Source organism: Prionailurus viverrinus, chromosome F2 (genome assembly GCF_022837055.1).
Source record: "Prionailurus viverrinus isolate Anna chromosome F2, UM_Priviv_1.0, whole genome shotgun sequence".
Classification (NCBI taxonomy): domain Eukaryota; kingdom Metazoa; phylum Chordata; class Mammalia; order Carnivora; family Felidae; genus Prionailurus; species Prionailurus viverrinus.
In genome coordinates this window covers 48,293,792-48,313,089 of record NC_062578.1, presented here as the reverse complement: position 1 = coordinate 48,313,089, position 19,298 = coordinate 48,293,792, and the positions used below count along the sequence as shown (strand labels likewise).

General features: G+C 35.5%; 1 protein-coding gene across 2 annotated transcripts in view; it reads left to right on the top strand.

The window, feature by feature from the left end:
• The window catches only part of RRM2B (ribonucleotide reductase regulatory TP53 inducible subunit M2B), a 33,824-nt gene extending 16,051 nt beyond the window's left edge, over window positions 1-17,773 (top strand). For both annotated transcript variants that reach the window (XM_047842412.1, XM_047842413.1), the window contains 5 exons: window positions 317-411; window positions 4,186-4,319; window positions 11,066-11,170; window positions 12,484-12,597; window positions 13,821-17,773. In XM_047842412.1, the coding sequence (XP_047698368.1) occupies window positions 317-411; window positions 4,186-4,319; window positions 11,066-11,170; window positions 12,484-12,597; window positions 13,821-13,973 (601 nt within the window). In that variant the 3' untranslated portion in view covers window positions 13,974-17,773. The remainder of the gene's footprint in view (window positions 1-316; window positions 412-4,185; window positions 4,320-11,065; window positions 11,171-12,483; window positions 12,598-13,820) is intronic.
• Window positions 17,774-19,298: the final 1,525 nt, after the last annotated feature.

The window sequence follows — 19,298 nt, the reverse complement described above, 5'->3', positions numbered from 1 at the left end:
AAGCCGGTAGAAAACCAGTTCATCTTTGAGTATTATATTTAAAAAATTGTTTATTAGCATAATCTTTTTAGAAATTGAATATTGACTTTAGCCAATTTTGTATCAGCACAGATCCAAACCACTAATTTGAATTTTAGTTTCATTTTAAGGCTTAATCCCTCGACCCTGGGATCATGACCTGAGCTGAAGTCAAGAGTTGGTTGCTCAACTGACTGAACCACCCAGGTGCCCCGAGTTGCAATTATTATTGATGATTAAACTATGAAAATTATTCTGATTAAGAAAAACAAATTTCTTAATTTTTTTGTTTTTACAGGGAATTTTTATTTAATGCAATTGAAACAATGCCATATGTTAAGAAAAAAGCAGATTGGGCCCTACGATGGATAGCAGATAGAAAATCTACTTTTGGTAAGTAGCTTTAATTTAAAAATCATCAAATTTGGCTCAGTTGATATAACACTTTCTATGTGGTATGACTATCAGGTACTAATCAAAGTCACAGAATGGAAAAGGAATACAAATGTCACCATATGCACCTTTCATGGAATCATTCCTAATTCTTAGGAACCAGTGATAAAATAATCTAAAGCTGTTATCTATTTTGTTTAATAAGTTGTAAGTTGAAAGGTTAAGACACTAGTACATAATTACAGGTATATGAAAGTCACGTAGAATCTAACAAGAATATTATAGCAAGCACAGTTTGTCTCTGCTTTCATGAATGTTGATTTTAGAAATTTAAAGCAAGTCAAACTCACATTTTTTTCAGGGAACAAGTGTGTAGTTTCTGAAAAACTATACATAGTAGTTGCTCAATAAATATTTATTAAATTTAATTAAAATATTCAGATACTTTATTTGAATATCTCTAAGTACCTTTCTCATTCTCATCTATTTAATAATTGGTGGTCTTTACTTTCTGGTTGTATTCATTATATAGGGAAGCAAGTCTCAAAATTTTTGGTCTCAGGATTTCTTTATGCTTTTAAAAAAATATATTTAAAAAAAAATTTTTTTTAACGTTTATTTATTTTTGAGATAGGGAGAGACAGAGCATGAACAGGGGAGGGTCAGAGAGAGAGGGAGACACAGAATCTGAAACAGGCTCCAGCCTCTGAGCAGTCAGCACAGAGCCCGATGCGGGGCTCGAACTCCGGACCGTGAGATCATGACCTGAGCCAAAGTCGGACGCTTAACCAACTGAGCCACCCAGGCGCCCCTATGCTTTTAAAAAATATTGAGGACTCATCTATTTGTGTGGTTTGTTGATATTTCCATATTAGAAATTAAAACAAACTTACATCATTGAAATTTGGGTTATTAAATCATTTTAAAATAGCAGTAATAACCCATTATATTTTGTTATAAATAAAATAACAGTAATACCTCATTATATTTTAGTATAAATAGCACATATTTATGAAAAAACACTATTTCATACCCCCCAAATTTTTGCAACCTTTTAAATGTCTGATTTAATAGAAGACAACTGGATTATATCTGCTGCTACATTCAATTTGTTGTAGAATATTTTTGTAGTTTATTGTATAGTTATGAAGAAAATCTAATCTTATTCAGATGGGTAGTTAGAAAAGGGAGCACTACTTTACCAGGCTTCTTAGATTATTGTGGATGAACACCAATGTATGCTCATGAGAGAATGGTAGTAAAAAATAACTAAATAGTGCCTTAGCATTGTTATGAAAATAGTTTTGACCCCAGACCTCCTTAGTATGTGGATTTCCAGGGAACCTCTGGACCACATGTTGAGAACCAGCAATGTAGAGAAGGGTATGGGGCAAGCCTGTTTCATATCAGGGAAGAAACAGATGTCTGCATTGCCTTCAGTTCATTTCAAGAATGAGAAAAGTGATGGTTCTCAATGGGCATAAAAAATCACCCAAGAGTTTGTAGAAAAACCCTGCAGAATCCTGGTCCTCACCAGAGAATGATTTAGGAGGCCCAGGTAGGACTGGGGAATCTGCATTTTATATCAAGCTGATTCTCTCATGAGTGGTTTAAGAAATACCAGCTTTAAAGAAAAAAAGGAGGAGGGGCCCCTGGATGGCTCAGTCGGTTAAGCGTCCTACTCTTGATTTCGGCTCATGTCATGATAACGTGGTTGTGAGATCCAGCCCTGCATCTGGCTCTGCGCTGACAGCACAGGACCTGCTTGGGATTCTCTCTCTCCACCGTTCACTTTCTTGCTCTCTCTCAAAATAAATACACATTTTTGAAAAAGGAGGAAAACGTCAAGGTGTTCAGTATGCATCAAAAATATTAGTATGGATAGGTACCAATGGCAAATGATGAACAGGCTCTCAGATAGCATATATTTCATGATTACCAAAGAAAGTAACCTAGAAAGAGAGAAAATAGAGGAGGGCGGTAGCCACCATGTAGCAACATGAGGGCTCCAGTGAAATTCTCCATATTGCTTGCCCCCAGGGCAAACCTATAGTGCAGATGCAGAAAAAGCACCTGACAAAATTCAATGTCCATTTATGATAAAAACTTTCAAAAAAGCAGGTATAGAGGAAACATACTTCAACATGGTAAAAGCCATACATGACAGACTCACAGCTAACATTACACTCAAGGGCGAAAAGCTGAAAGCCTTTCTTCAAGATCAGGAACAAGACAAGGATGCCTACTCTCACCACTTTTATTCCACAAAGTATTGGAAGTCCTAGTTGGAGCAATTAGGCAAGAAAAAAAAAAGGCATCCAAATTGGAAAGGAAGAAGTAAAACTCACTGTTTGCAGATGACATGATATTGTACATAGAAAACCCCAAAGGCTCCATCAAACAAACAAACAAAAAACTATTAGAACTAATAAAAAGATTCAGTGAAGTTGCAGGATATAAAATTCATATACAGAAGTCTGTTGTGTTTCTATACAATAATAATGAACTATCAGAAAAAGAAATTAAACAATCCCATATATAATTGCATCAACAAGAATAGAATACCTAGGAATAAATTTAACAAAGGAGATGAAGACTTGGATATTGGAAACTATAAGCTATTGATGAAAGAAAATGAAGACACAAATAAATGGAAAAATATTCCATGCTCAGAGATTGGAAGAATCAATATTGCTAAAATGTTCATAATACCCAAAGCAATCTATAGGTTCTGTGCAATCCCTATCAAAATTCCAATGGCATTTTCAAAGAAATAGAATAAACAATTCTGAAATTTATGTGGAACTACAAAGAAAATCCCAAATAGCCAAGCAATCTTGAGAAAGAACAAAGCTAGAGGCATCATGCACCCTGATTTTAAACTCTTTTACAAAGCTATAGTAATCAAAACAGTATAAAAAAACAGACACATAGATCAATGGAACAGAAGAGAGAGCCCAGAAATAAACCCATGCATATATGGCCAATTAACTGATGACAAAGGAGCCAAGAATATACAATTGGGAAAAGATAGTCTCCTCAAAAGATGGTATTGAGAAAAGTGGACAACTACAAGCAAAAGAATAAACCGAATCACTATTTTACACCATATACAAAAATTAAATAGATTAAAGATGTGAATGTATGACCCCAAGCCATAAAACTTCCAAAAGAAAACATAGGTGGTAAACTCCTTGACATAGGTTTTGGTGATGATATTTTGAATCTGACGCCAAAAGCAAGGGTAATAAAAGCAAAAATAAACAAGTGGGATTACATTAAACTAAAAAGCTTCTGCACAACAAAAGAAACCATCAACAAAATGAAAAAGCAACATACTGAATGAGAGAAAATATTTGCAAATCATATATCATAAGATCTTCTCTTCTACTCTGTATTTCCAATACATGCCCACATTTATATGTACATACTACACTCATAGGCACTTGTGGCGCACAGATAAATCGCCTCTTTTTTTGAGTAGGGAAAGATCTCCTTTGTCTAGATACCAAGACCCACAGGAGTGCAGTGTCTGACATACGATTTGAAGTCGACACACCTACGTGTTTTTCTGCAGTAGTAGGTAGAGGTGGTGGGTTTCCTCCTCTGAACACGCTTGACTATGGCACTAATTTGTTGGTTTTGTTTCTTGGCAAAATAGTTGTGATATTGGTATAAATATATATGTAAAAATATGTGTGTTTTATATATGTAAGCTTGAAAATGTCTGCAGTATATGATATTTCAGAAAAGAAAACTATTTTCTGTCTCCAGGGGAAAGAGTGGTGGCTTTTGCAGCTGTAGAAGGGATTTTCTTCTCGGGATCTTTTGCTGCTATATTCTGGCTGAAGAAAAGAGGTCTTATGCCTGGACTCACTTTTTCCAATGAACTCATCAGCAGAGATGAAGTAAGGAAGGAAGTATTCTTCTAGTTATATTTGTATTCATTTTTGGTGTTTATTTTTCTTTCCCCTGGAAAATGCTTATAATGACACATATCCTGGTAATTAAAAGAAAATAGGAAGTAATTTCTTACTTGGTTTTTAAGACATTGTGTTTTTCTTCTGCCTCTTGTTCCTCCTCAGTCTTCCCTGCTCATCCTTAAATATCATTAAATCCTAGGTTCCCACCTTGGCCTCTCTCCTTCGCTGTACATGACCTCCTGGCTGATCTTCTCTGTTTCCATGGAATCAGCTACCATTTAGATGCTCATAACAACCCCAACTTTAGCGCAGACATTCTTTTTTTTGAGCTCCAAACCCATATGTTCAAGTGCGTGTTAGATAGTTTGTCCTGAAAGGCTCCACAGATATCTCAAACCTAATATTTCAGAAATAAAATGCATCCCTTTTCCCCCAGATTCATTCTTCGGTTTTCCCTGTATCATTGAATGATACTACCTTCTATCCAGTCATCCAAATTTGAAATCTGGGAGTCATTTTAGATTGCATTCTTTCTTTCTTAGCCACATCCAACCAGTAACTAAATCTTGTCTCCATCTGCCTGCACGGTCCTTTCCATCTTTCTACCAACTTTTCCATCTGTTGATTACCTTCTCACAGGTGACAACTCAAAACTTTCCTGACTCAATTAGGTAGAATGGACCACTCTTTCCTTTATGTATCCCTTTGAAACTGGTACCTGTCCCTATATTAGAGTCCGGACATATTCTGTACTTTATTCCTCTCTCCTCTGTTGGACTCTAGGCTCCCTGTGTGCAACACCTTGTCTTATTTGTCTTTCTGTTCTCAAGATTTAGCCCATCACAGCCTTCAGTTCATATTGATTGACTGCACTAATCCTGGCCCCTCAGCTTATTTCTTTTCTTTTCTTTTTTTTTTTCAGTATATGAAATTTATTGTCAAATTGGTTTCCATATAACACCCAGTGCTCATCCCAAAAGGTGCCCTCCTCAATACCCATCACCCACCCTCCCCTCCCTCCCACCCCCCATCAACCCTCAGTTTGTTCTCAGTTTTTAAGAGTCTCTTATGCTTTGGCTCTCTCCCACTCTAACCTCTTTTTTTTTTTTCCTTCCCCTCCCCCATGGGTTTCTGTTAAGTTTCTCAGGATCCACATAAGAGTGGCAGAGAATCTAAGGACAGCTTATTTCTAAGTGACACTGTCAAGTTGTTAACTTCTCTGAGCCTCAGTTTCTCCCACTATAAACCTTGATAGGATTTTGTTAAAATAAAATGAACGATTATGTGTGAAAATACTCTTTAAGTGCCATAAAATGCTTTGTATAATTTTTGTTATTTCATGTCTTTCAATTTCTAATAATTTTTATCATAAATGTCTTATGTGGTGATTATAGAGACGTCAGAGAATAAAATCACTCAATCTTAACACAGAGATAACCACGTTTAGTATTTCATTGTATTTCTTTTTAGACAATTTTCTACATTTAAATCTATGTAGATATATGAACATCATAATTTTATGATTTAAAATACTCTGCTTTTTGCATATTTTTATGAGCTGAGATTTATTAGAATATTGTGAGCATTTTTCTATGAAACTAAGGAATTTTAGAAAGAGTAGTTATGTTAGATATATAATATTCTAATGAAGGAATGTATCAATTATTTGACTATTCTATAATTGGGAATTCAGGTTATTTCTGGGTTTTTTTGTTTAGTTCTTTTGCTATAATGCAAAATGAATGTCTTTGTATATGAGCTTTGTCCCAATTTCATATGATTTTCCTATGCTAGATTGCTTATACATAAAGTTACTAGATTATAAGGCTTAAACATTTAAAGATTATCCATATTTATTTGCAGATTTCTTCCCAGAAATTTTATAGCAAGCCCTACCCAGCAATGTATGAATGTGTCTTTTCTTACCATAACCTCACCAAAATTTGGATTTCTGTTTTAAATATTTGACAAATTTGATAGGGGTAATGGTTTCTTATTTTTGGTTTTATTTGCATTTGTTTGATTACTACTTAGATTGAACTTTTTTTCATAATGATATTAGTTATTTGTATTTTTTTTCCCTTTTATCTATTCTTGTCTTTTGCCTCTATTTCTGTTGATATACATTCCCAATGCACAGTGACTGATGGGGCTCTTTCAATAGGTGTTTGTTTTTTGAATTTGTTATATTTATGCATAAATATTATATAAAATATTAATTTTGTCATATTTATTGTAAATACATTCCCAGTTTGTCCTTTGCTTTTTAAATTTTTTTAAATTTATCTTTATTATAATAATTATTATTTTTTAAATTTACATCCAAGTCAGCATATAGTGCAACAATGATTTCAGGAGTAGATTCCTTAATGCCCCTTACCCATTTAGCCCACCCCTCCCCCAAAACCCCTCCAGTAACCCTCTGTTCTCCATATTTAAGGGTCTCTTATGTTTTGTCCTCCTCCCTGTTTTTATATTATTTTTGCTTCCCTTCCCTTATGTTCATCTGTTTTGTATTAGTGAGGTCATATGATATTTGTTTTTCTCTGACTGGCTAATTTCGCTTAGCATAATACCCTCTAGTTCCATCCATGTAGTTGCAAATGGCAAGATTTCATTCTTTTTGATTGCCGAGTAATACTCCATTGTATATATATACCACATTTTCTTTATCCATTCATCCATCGATGGACATTTGGGCTCTTTCCATACTTTGGCTATTGTTGATAGTGCTGCTATAAACATGGGGGTGCATGTGTCCCTTCGAAACAGCACACCTGTATCCCTTGGATAAATACCTAGTAGTGCAATGGCTGGCTCATAGAGTAGCTCTATTTTTAATTTTTTGAGGAACCTCTATACTATTTTCCAGAGTGGCTGTACCAGTTTGCAGTCCCACCAGCAGTGCAAAAGAGATCCTCTTTCTCCACATCCTCACCAACATCTGTTGTTGCCTGAGTTGTTAATGTTAGCCATTCTGACAGGTGTGAGGTGGTTTTGTGGTTTTGTGGTTTTGATTTGTATTTCCCTGATGATGAGTGATGTTGAGCATTTTTTCATATGTCGGTTGGCCATCTAGATGTCTTCTTTGGAGAAGTGTCTATTCATGTCTTTTGCCCATTTCTTCACTGGATTATTTGTTTTTTGGGTGTTGAGTTTGATAAGTTCCTTATAGGTTTTGGATACTAACCCTTCATCTGACATGTCGTTTACAAATATCTTCTCCCATTCTGTAGGTTGCCTTTTAGTTTTGCTGATTGTTTCCTTTGCTGTGCAGAAGCTTTTTATTTTGATTATGTCCAGGGGCCAGGGGCGCCTGGGTGGCTCAGTCAGTTAAGCATCCAACTTTGGCTCAGGTCATGATCTCACGGTTCATGGGTTCAAGCCCCACATCAGGCTCTGTGCTGACAGCTCAGAACCTGGAGCCTGTTTTAGATTCTGTGTCTCCCTCGCTCTCTGCCCCTCCCCCACTCACGCTCTGTCTCCCTCTGTCTCAAAAATAAATAAACATTAAAAAAATTTTTATTTTGATTAGGTCCCAATAGTTCTTTTTTGTCTTCTCGAGGATTTTGATGGCTTCCTGTCTTACATTTAGGTCTTTCATCCATTTTGAGTTTATTTTTGTGTATGGTGTAAGAAAGTGGTCCAGGTTCATTTTTCTGCATGTCGTTGTCCAATTTTCCCAGCACCACTTGCTGAAAAGACTGTCTTGATTCTACTGGATATTCTTTCCTGCTTTGTCAAAGATTAGTTGGCCATATGTTTGTGGGTCCATTTCTGGGTTCTCTGTTCAGTTTCATTGATCTGAGTGTCTGTTTTTGTGCCATGTCCTTTGCTTTTCAATTTTATTTGTTCTTTTAACATACAAAACCCTGAAATTGATGTGATCCACTTCCAGAGATAATTAAATAATCACACATATTTTCCTCTTGACTTTTGAACATTTAACTTTAATACAATTGGAATTTGTCTAGTATTAAGTATAGAATTTGGTACAAATATAGGATAAGTTAGAATTTAACTTAACTTTATTTCACACACTCTTAGGAAATTTTCCTAGTTCTTTTTGTTAAGTAATCCATCTTTCTCCATTGACTTGTGATGGCTTTTTTATTATATATTAAAGTTTTTAAGTGTACTAAAATCTGTTTGGGGGCTATTTTTTCTTTTCATTAACCTATCTATCGAATTCCATGCCAAACAAACAATTTTAATTATTGTTGTTTTTTATGTTTTGATAACTACTAGGATAAATCCCATAACATTAAATCCTATTGAAAATTTAAATCCTATTAAAATTGTTCTTATAAGATTCTGCCCATATATTCTTAAGGATTAATTTTTTTTTAAGTTTGTAATGTTTCCTTAATTTATTTTTGAGGGAGAGATGGAGTGCAAGTGAGGGAGGGCTAGAGAGAGAGGGAGACACAGAATCCAAAGCAGGCTCCAGGCTCTGAAATGTCAGCACAGAGCCCGAAGTGGGGCTTGAACTCATGAACCGTGAGATCATGACCTGAGCTGAAGTTAGATGCTTAACCGACTGAGCCACCCAGGCACCCCAGATTAGTTTTTTAATTGAAATGTATTTGACATACAATATTGTGCAAACTTATGTAACATATTAATTTTATACATTTTTCTGTTGTGATACGATTGCCATTGTAACAATAATTTGGACCTCTATCACATTACATAATTATATCTTTTTGGTAGTTCAAATAATTAAGTTCTTGTCTCAGATTAATTTTTTTAATGTTTATTTACTTTTTGAGAGAGAGTACCCATGTGTGTGAGCAGGGGAGGGGCAGAGAGAGCAAGCAAGCGCGAGAGAAAATCCAAACCAGTCTCCATCTATCAGTGCAGATCTCAACATGGGGCTTGAACCCACAATCCTTGAAATCTTGACTTGATCTGAAACCAAGAGTCAGATGCTTAACTGTTTGAGCCACTCTGGTGCCCCTCAGATTAGATTTTTTTTTTAATGTGGGGTTTTTGTTTTTTGTTTTTTGTTTTTGAGAGACAGAGAGAGAGAATTAGAGGCAGAGCAGGGGAGGAGCAGAGAGAGAGAAGGAGACAGAGAATCTCAAGCAGGCTCCACACTGTCAGTGCAGAGCCCGATGTGGGGCTCTAATTCACGAACTGTGAGATCATGACCTGAGCTGAAACCAAGAGTCAGATGTTTGACCATTTGAGCCACCCAGGAGCTCCATAATTTTTTAACTAGAAACAATCCCATTGAAATTTTGATTGGAATTACTTTAAACCTCAAAATTAATTTTATCTACTTATTGATTTAGCAGAATGAGGCCTACCTTTGATTTCCTCATCTCTGTAATAGGTAGCTAGCTCTCAGTTCTAATCAACACTTTCTGTAACAGCTTTCGCAGTTTATTTGAAATTCAGCCTTTGGTAATTTGAAGTATCCTCTTGAGTCCAGTCTGGGAAAAATGTTTGACTAGCAAATCTTCTAAGATTAGCTGTTCAAAGGGACTTTTTTCTGATGGTTTCTTCTGGGAATGATAACTAGGTAAATAATCCTTGGAATACAACCTTTGATTTGAGTCTTATCTTTAATTTGTCTTTGGTTTTTGCTGATTTATTTAGAAAAACCCAAGTAAACTCTGATTTAAAGTGCACATTCCTTCCTCCACCTTCTGCCCCTTCTCCTCCTACAAAATTATTTCTTTTTCTTTGCAGTTTAGAAATGTTCACTGACTCTGCCTTGAGGTCAGTCTCTAGCTTAATTTTGTTTGGCACTGCATCATCTTTCTCTGTCTCTGGCCTCTCTCTCTTTTTCTTTTGACTTTTTGCAATTACTCCTGTTGTTTTCAGCTTTTTACCATCTGTTCTGTGTTTTGGAATCCTGATCACTGTAGGTTGGATCTCCTTGCTCTGTTCTCTATTTAAAGCTCTCTATGATTTCTTGTATTTGCATAACCATTCTGTTCTCAAGGTATCTCACAAGTTTATTTTCTTATTGGTTATCTGCAGTGTCATTTCTACTTTGTATAGCTTCAAATGGTTTTCTTAATTCTTCAGTCTCCATTTTCATTGCACTAAATTTATTTTTATCTTGAGCTGTTCTTATTTAAGATAAATGTCTTTCTGAAATCTCATGAGTTTCATCTTTTCTTTTTTTTTTAATTATTATTTTTAATGTTTGTTTATTTTTGAGAGAGAGAGAGAGAGAGACAGAGAGAACACAAGTTGGGGGGAGGGGGCAGAGGATCTAAAGCAGGCTCTACACTGATAGCAGAGAGCCAGAAAGGGGACTCAAACCCATGAGCCATGAGATCATGGCCTGAGCCAAAGTTGGATACTTAACCAACTGAGCCACCCAGGTACCCCTCACCTTTTTCTTTAAATACTTATTATTTTCAATGATTTTTAATTTTTTTTTTATACATTAGAAATTAATGAATTTTCATTCTAGCCCTTGCTTTGTTTTCCTTTCTGAAACGATTTTGGTTGCAGATTTTTATTGTTGTTGTTGATTAATTCATCTGTCATGTTTATGAATTAAGATTGGCTGGCACTGAAAAATTTTCATGATAGGCTATTATAATTGGCATTTTAATGAGATTTGAAGGAAAGTAGTTCCTGGTACTGTGAATTCTTTTATCTTCCATAAGTTCTGTGTTGCATTCCTAGAACCTACTTATATGATGCCTGACATATGCCTGTGTGAAAATTAGACGTTCTTTGACAGTGGTACTTTTCTTCTATTTTAGGGACTTCACTGTGACTTTGCTTGCCTGATGTTTCAATACTTAGTAAATAAGCCATCAGAAGAAAGGGTCAGGGAGATCATTGTTAATGCTGTTGAAATTGAGCAGGTAAGCAGGGTAGCTTATACGATTAGCACATCTCTTTTTCTCTGATGTTTGTAATTATTGTGTTAGGTTGACTCATTTGAAATTGCCACTTATAAGCCAAAGCAAATATCAGTAATTTTATATAGTCAACCTGACAGTATGAAAAGATGATGCATTTCAATTATTATGTCAGTTTATAATTTGGTTACTAAGTAAATGTTATACATTAAGGTTTATGTATATATGTCAATTTATAATTTGGTTCATAAGTAAATGTTATACATTAAGGTTTATGTATGTATGTTATGAAAAGATGATGCATTTCAATTATTATGTCAGTTTATAATTTGGTTACTAAGTAAATGTGATATATTAAAGTTTATGTATATTAAAACCTATCTCAGGATTTTTTTTTCTGTCCCTTTGATCTGTCACATTCTGTGCCATAGCAAACTATTTTAATCATTTCAGCTTTATATTTTTTAGATTTTAAGCTACTGGAGGGAAGTGATAGTTTCTTCTTTGTTTTGTATTTTCAAAACCAAGCAGTGTATCTAGCTTGAAGCATGCACCAAATGTTTATAGAATTAACAAGTCAATGAGTTCACAAATAGTAAAAATTTATAGAATGTAAAAATTTCTGACTACAAAGACCTGGATGTTCCACTTAATGTTTTTATCATTTGAAAGAACTAGTTTAAAAATAAAATAAAAACTTTTGACTCTTTAAAAAAAATACCATACAGTTCAATAGCCATAGTTTTCATATTGGGAGGGGTGAAAAGGAATGAAATTCATTTTAGTATTTTTAATCATTTTGAGAACTAAATCCAAATGGTTAGTATTTTTATTTTTTTCTCGATTAACACTTTGCTCCTGTCTTTCAATATAGTTGGAGTTCAGTTTAACCCCCAGATCCATTTCTCTTTCTCATTTTCTTTGTTAAATGTGTTTCTCTCTTTCCTAATCCCCTTCCATAACCATGTTTCCCACAGTGATCATCTCTGGTGAATCTTTTTCCGGATATTTCAGGACAAAGTATGCCCTCTTTTCTCTCTGGAAAGTCTGTGAATTTAGGTCCTATATATACTATTGTAAAATATAAGTAATTTGACAGTTTCAGTTTACTTTGGCTATTTGAGAATGTGAAATACTGTGAATAGTAAAACCCCAAACATTTTTAAACAAATGGATATTGCCATGTTGAAAGAATTTACCCTAGTGAACTTTCCTCAGGGACTTAGAAGATTAAAACTAATACCCTGTTTTTATTTGGAAAATACTTATTTATTATTCTGTCTTTGTACTTGATTCTGTTTTTGTTCATATCTCAGGAGTTTCTAACAGAAGCCTTGCCAGTTGGCCTCATTGGAATGAATTGTGTTTTGATGAAACAATATATTGAGTTTGTAGCTGACAGATTACTTGTGGAACTTGGGTTCTCAAAGGTAAGATGTTTAAAAATTTATTACTACTAGCTAAAATGTTAGTAAGACCACTAAAATACTATATTTCATTGAAAGCATTTGCATCACATCAGTCTACTTTTTAAAATTACTGTGACAGCCTTGTTTTGCATGAACAAATTTGTTTTGCAAAATCCTTTGAAACTGGAAATTCATAACAGAAGGAAGAAGCTGATAAATCTTAGAATTAATAAGTTCAATAAATTACTTGTAATAATTGCAGGTATTTAATAGGATTATCTTTAATTGGATTTAATATGTATATATATATGTTACCCTCATAAATCCTCATGGGTCTGTGTTGTAATTTTTGCATTAATACTTTTTTTAAAGACTTATTTAACTTATGGGACACCTGAGTGGCTCAGTAGGTTAAGTGTCTTGACTCTTGATTTTGGCTCAGGTCATGATCTCATGGTTCGTGAGTTTGAGACCCGCATTGGACTCCCTGCTGATAGTGCAGTGCCTGCTTAGGGTTCTCTCTCTCTCTCTCTCTCTCTCTCCCTTTCTCTCTGTCCCTCCCATGTGTGTTCTCTCTCTCTCAAAATAAATAAAATAAGCTTATAAAAATAAAAAAGAAACCTGTTTACCTTTTACTTATTTAGTGAGATTGGTGCATCCAAACGTTTATACTTTTAAATACAAATGGTTATTAGGAAGACATTAACTGTCATAATTTGGTCCTTTGAACTCAGTTGCCTTTTAAGTTATTTTTCATCTTTTTTTTATCAGAGATAATATACCTGAATTTCATAAAGTCGTGTGCTTCTCACATGATGTAACAGGTGGAGGCTGCAGCCAGTCTACCTGGGTTTGAATCCTGGCTCTGCCACTTTCTAGCTCTGTGACCTTAAGCACGTTGTTTAACCTCTACCTTCATTTCCTCATCTACGAAAGGGAGATAAGAATAATACTTACCAGAAAGGATTGTTGATGAGTTGGTATACATAAAGCACTTAAAATACTATCAGACATACAGTAAATACATACTAAGTGGTCATGTTGTATTCACCATAATTGGATATTCATGGAACTTTACAATGTACTGTATATGCGATGGTAATTAGAAATTATAGGTTTTAACTTCTTAGCATGGAAATGTAAGCTTAAGTTGTATTTAATGAGAAGCCTTGTTATGTGTTGTTGTTCTTATGGGTGTAATTTGGCTTCTTCAGAATGTCTAATAACACTTCTTTTCTTTTTAGGTTTTTCAGGCAGAAAATCCCTTTGATTTTATGGAAAACATTTCTTTGGAAGGGAAAACAAATTTCTTTGAGAAACGAGTTGCAGAGTATCAACGTTTTGCAGTTATGGCAGAAACTACAGATAATGTCTTCACCCTGGATGCAGATTTTTAGAACTCTCCCCATAGATAAACCTATCACTGGTAAATAGCAGTCTGTTTTTCTCTGCTTTAAAAAACAAACAAAACAAAACAAAACAAAAAAACAAAGTAGCTCCCTTAGGCAACAGAAGTTTGCTTAAAAGGAAATCCAAAACCAAATTTCAATAAGTTGGATTTATAGAAATACACTCTAATTTTCCCATTTGACATTCAGGATGTGACTTCAATTCTATTGTTTTGTCACGAAAATATAAGATGGTGTTATGTAGTGATTAAGAGCATGAGGTGAGGGGTCAGATTTGAGATTCTGCCCTTACTGCTTTGTGTGATCCTTGGAAAGTCAGTTAATCTCTCTAAATCTCAATGTATGTATCCTTAAAGTGGGTGTAATAGTAGCTCCTAAATTTATCATGTGGATATGAGGATTAAGCCACAAAATAGGTGCTTAGCCACGACCACCACCATTACTACTTATTAACAGTCTTAATTATGGTGATGTTGTGATAAAATGCTCCCCTGTCCTCAAAGTAATTTTGATTCTAGGTTCTAAGATCTAGAATTAGATCTTTATATTTTAATGTTTGAGGGAGAATATAAAGATTTCATTTAAAAATTATAATTCTCATTAACGTGAGAATTGCTTCTTCAAATTCCTCAGCATGTAGTAAAGGAAATTTAGTTCTCAGTTGCTTTGGGCAGGACACTTATGAAGTGAAATTCGGGAGATCAGCCTGGCAGTTGACCTTGTAAGTAAAATGATTTTGCTCCTTTAGAAATCAAAAAGGTAACAATTGCCAGACATAGCTAGCCCTGAAATGTTTAAACCCTGGGTGAATTAGCTAGAATAGCATTTCCTCAAGAATGTTCTAAAAGCTGTGAGCCCCTCTAGATATTTTGTGGGGGGAAATGGGATTCTGTGGTCAGATGAACCTGGGAAATGCTATCCTCCCTTCTTCCTCTCTGAAGCATATAGTCAGTACATCAAAGAGAGAAATTCTTCAGGACATAAAACTTACTTCTCCCTGCATATCCCAGACTTACTTAACAAAGATCTGTAGTTTACCTGTTAACATCTCACCTAACTAGTATTCCTCTGAATATAGTTTGGAAAAGGCTGCCCTAGAACCATTTTGTACACAGAGGAAGGACTTGTGGACTAGACAAAGGAGACCTGGAGGGATTTACTAAACCATATTTGTGCCGAGCTGAGTAACGTACCTGAGACTGACCTCAGCTGTGCTTCTTTAATACTCTTCAAACTCTTTTATGCTGTTAAAAGGTAGAGTCCTAATGGAACTATGCATCCTGCACAATAGCAGATGGCAAGGGAGACAAAGGTTTCTGCAGAGGAGACAGTGAGGAAAGGCCATGGACCCCTCTTTATCGTTAGGAAGAGCCACGAGGTAGCCTGAGCCCCCAAAACAGTGTGGTTCCCCACTTAACAGCAAACTGCTTTATAACATTCTGCAACCTAGAATTTAGAGATTTTTCACTTTGCATAAATTTTTGCTCCATTCATTCAGCAACGTTCTAATGACTAAAAATGGGAGTTCTCAAGTGGATGCAAGAGGACCAGGCCATAACCTTGTTAGGGAAACTGTCAGAAGCCTGTGATATTTCGGCCTATGACAGTGCCGTTTGTTCAGTGCTTCATGGTTGGCCAGCTGGTTTTACATCATATCACGTGATCACACAACAGCCTTATAAGCTTGACAGCTAATATTGACATTTTACTGCTAGGAGAGAGTGAGGCTCAGAGAAGTTAAATGACTTGGCCAAGGTGGGCTCTTATCACTGTCCTTGCAGTAGAATTCTTTTTCCCTAGAGATTATCATCTTCCTTGTATTTAGTCCTTTACATCCATCTTGATGTGATTTTGCCTATTTTCTCATTCAGGTATCATGTACTTTATTAAGGTGTTATGTAAATTATTTACCTATATCAGGTAGTATGCTCAAAGATGTGTATACTACTGTAGAAACACTTAACATTATAAATTGAGAATATCTGCAATAATATTGGAATGAAAGAAAAAAGTTTTCAGTGCATATTCCCTTTGTTTTGAATCCAGATCTTTCTCATAGGTAATGACAGGTGCCTTAATATGAAGCTTATTTATAGTAGCAATAAACCTAACTGTGTTGAGATGAGGAAGTTTTAATACTGAAATACTGGATTTTTAATACACTGGTTTATTATATTCAGTGTTCTATATCCTTTTCCAGGCCTTCAGGTTGCATATTTATTTATTATGTTTAGTATTTTGGTTCCTAGTTCTTAAGGAATGAAGAAATTGTGGAATTGCCTTTTAATACTATCTCACAGGTAAAGAAATTCAGAGTATGTTTACAAGTTTTTTTAATAGCACATGTACTTAAGTCATTGCTATAGTAAAGTTAAGTTTGTTATTTAGGAATGTAAAAACTTGTAGTTCATGACAGCACTTATTAAAAATAACTTCATTGTAGTATGTAGAATCATGACTTGGAAGGACTTAGGAAGACAGTTTGATTCAGTGCTTTCAGACAAGGCTATTTTGTTGTTCAGTTACACACAATAATAAACAATTGTTTTTACCTATAAGCTTACTCGAGTCATGTCTTAGTGTCTCGTTTTGGAATATCAACATTTTCTTCTTCTTTTGACATTTTATTTTTTATTCATAAAAAGTGATTACAGTTGGCCCTTGAACAACATGGGACTTAGGGGCACCAAATCCCCACACGGTTGAAAATCCACATGTAACCTTTGACTCCCCCACAAGTTAACTATTAATAGCCTACTGTTGACTGGAAGCCTTACCAATAACACAAACAAGTTGATTAGCACATATTATGTGTGTTATATGTATTGTGTACTGTATTCTTACAATAAAGTAAGTTAGAGAAAAGACGTTTTTAAGAAAATCGTAAGGAAGAGAAATACACTTACAGTACTATACTCTATTTATTGAAAAAAATCCACATATACGTGGGCCTGTGCAGGTCAAACCCATGTTCTTCAAGGGTCAACTGTATTGAGAAAACATAGCAGTTTGCATATTTAAAACACATATTATTTAATATTCATAACTTTGCATTTTACATTTAAATATGCTAACTTCCATGTCATAGAATTCCCATACTGCATTTGCATGGATTAAGCTAAGGGCTTAATGTCGCTAACTGATTTTCAGTGATAAAGAAATCTGTTCCTGAGCTGCATAAAAGCCAGTTTAGTCCTATAATCAGGTATTATGTTTTTGAACTAAATTGGCATGAATTGGTAGCCAACTCAGGAGCTCTTCTCAGTGGAATCTGCATGAGTGGTACAGAAGTGAAATCTAGTTTTTCTTTGTTTTTCCCAGCCTTTAGATAATCTCCTTTTTAGATGACTGTAAATTTGAAGGAAAACTTGATATTCCCAGGGCCTTAGAAAGAAAGGATTTAAGCTTTCAAATTTGGGGCCTAAGGAAAATATAGGTAAAAATGGAAGGATAGAGATTGATTTTTTTGTACAGATAAAAATGCAACAATTCAAGTCTTTTTCTAAGTTCACAAGATTGTTAACTTAGTGCATTTGATTCTTTTATAAAAATGTTTTGTTTTTTTCCAAATGTCTGGTAATTTAGCAAAGCTATTTGGTATTTACTGTGTATATAGAGAGCTTTATTAGGTGTGGTGTACCTAAGTCTTTTTGCTAAAATGCATTGTGGTCAATCAAGCCAACCCTGAATATGTAGAATGTTGGGGGTTTTTTTTCCCCAAGGAAATAGGTTGTTTTGTTATTTTTGGGGGTTAGTGTGTTGAAATAAACTGTATCATAGCTACATCATTTTGTGTGTGTTCTTTTTGAGTAAGAGTATTTCTTTATAAGTGAAGGGGCTACCCTAATTAAGAAATGTATATGTTTTCTCTTTGTGCATACAGATAAATACATATTGGTATTACTTTGTTCAACTCTCTCTTTCTCTCTCTCTCTCTCTCTCTCTCTCTCACACACACACACACACACACACACACACACACTGTTCTTTTGACATAAGTGGGATTCCCCCAGTCCTCCCTCTCATCTGCTTTCACCCAATCCATGTCTCTTTATATCCAGCTGAGATTCCACAATACATAATATTACTAGGGGTAATATGTGTACTTTGCCAATACCCTGAACTCTGTTCCTCTTCTGCATTTATACCATACATAGAAAAGTCAAGGAGATTTCCCCACCCTGTTACAAACATGACGACAATCAGTTTTTCCATATTTCCCTCAATAAGCAGCCAAATGCTGCTAGAGAAAAGGACATGTAAGACAAATTGGATCTCCTTACTATAAATCCATGTAAACATTTACCTACTGTCTTAGTCCATTGGGGCTGCTATTGAAAACTACTATAAACTGGGGGGCTGAAACTAGGCATTTACTTCTCACAGTTGTGGAGGCTGAGAAATCAAGGTGCTGACAGATTCGGTGTCCCGTGAGTCTCGCTTCCTGGTTCATAAACAGTTGTCTACTCACTGTGTACTCACATGGAAGAAGGGTGAGGGAGCTCTCTGAGGTCTCTTTCATAAGGGCCCTAACCCTATTCATGATCCAGTCACCCAGGCCCCACCTCCAAACATCAGCACACTGGGGATTAGGTTTCAACATGAATTTTGGTGGGACACAGCATTCAGTTTATAGCACCTACCTCAGCACTATCTGATAACTCTAGTACAATTTCCTGGTAAACTTGTTCTCCATTCTCCACAATTGCTTTTCCACACTATGCCCACCTTCTGCTACTACCCTCACTCCCCAAGAAGGTGCCTTTGTCATCTGCTTTTTCTTTGTGAATTGTGGGCCCACGAGCGATATTCTGGGCTGAGAAATATGACAATTAGAGGAGTCCTAAATCTAGAACCTAAGAAGCTGCAGTATAACTCAATATACAAGTGTCTGTGCACGATTTCTGTCCTGTGGAGTCCTTGCAATCAGAGAGCGATTGAGGACATTAGCTGTTCTTTTTTTTTAATATTAAATATACTTTATTGTCAAATTGGTTTCCATACAACATCCAGTCCTCATCCCAACAGGTGCCCTCCTCAATGCCCATCACCCACATTCCCCTCCCTTCTGGGAATAAGAGCCACTTATTTGTGGGAGCTGCTGTTCCCTTTCCCACCGCGTGGGGTTCCCAGGGCTGCCAAGCCAAATGCGTGCTCCTCTCTGTCTCGGCCGGGGTCAGGCAGGCGATCCAGGAGGGAGCCACATCCTTACCTAAGTCATGTCTAAATGAAACTAAAGGCACAGAAGCACTTTTATTCGAATGACAAAGCTAGAGAAAAAGTCCTAGTTCCAGCTGCCCCCAAGGCCTAACG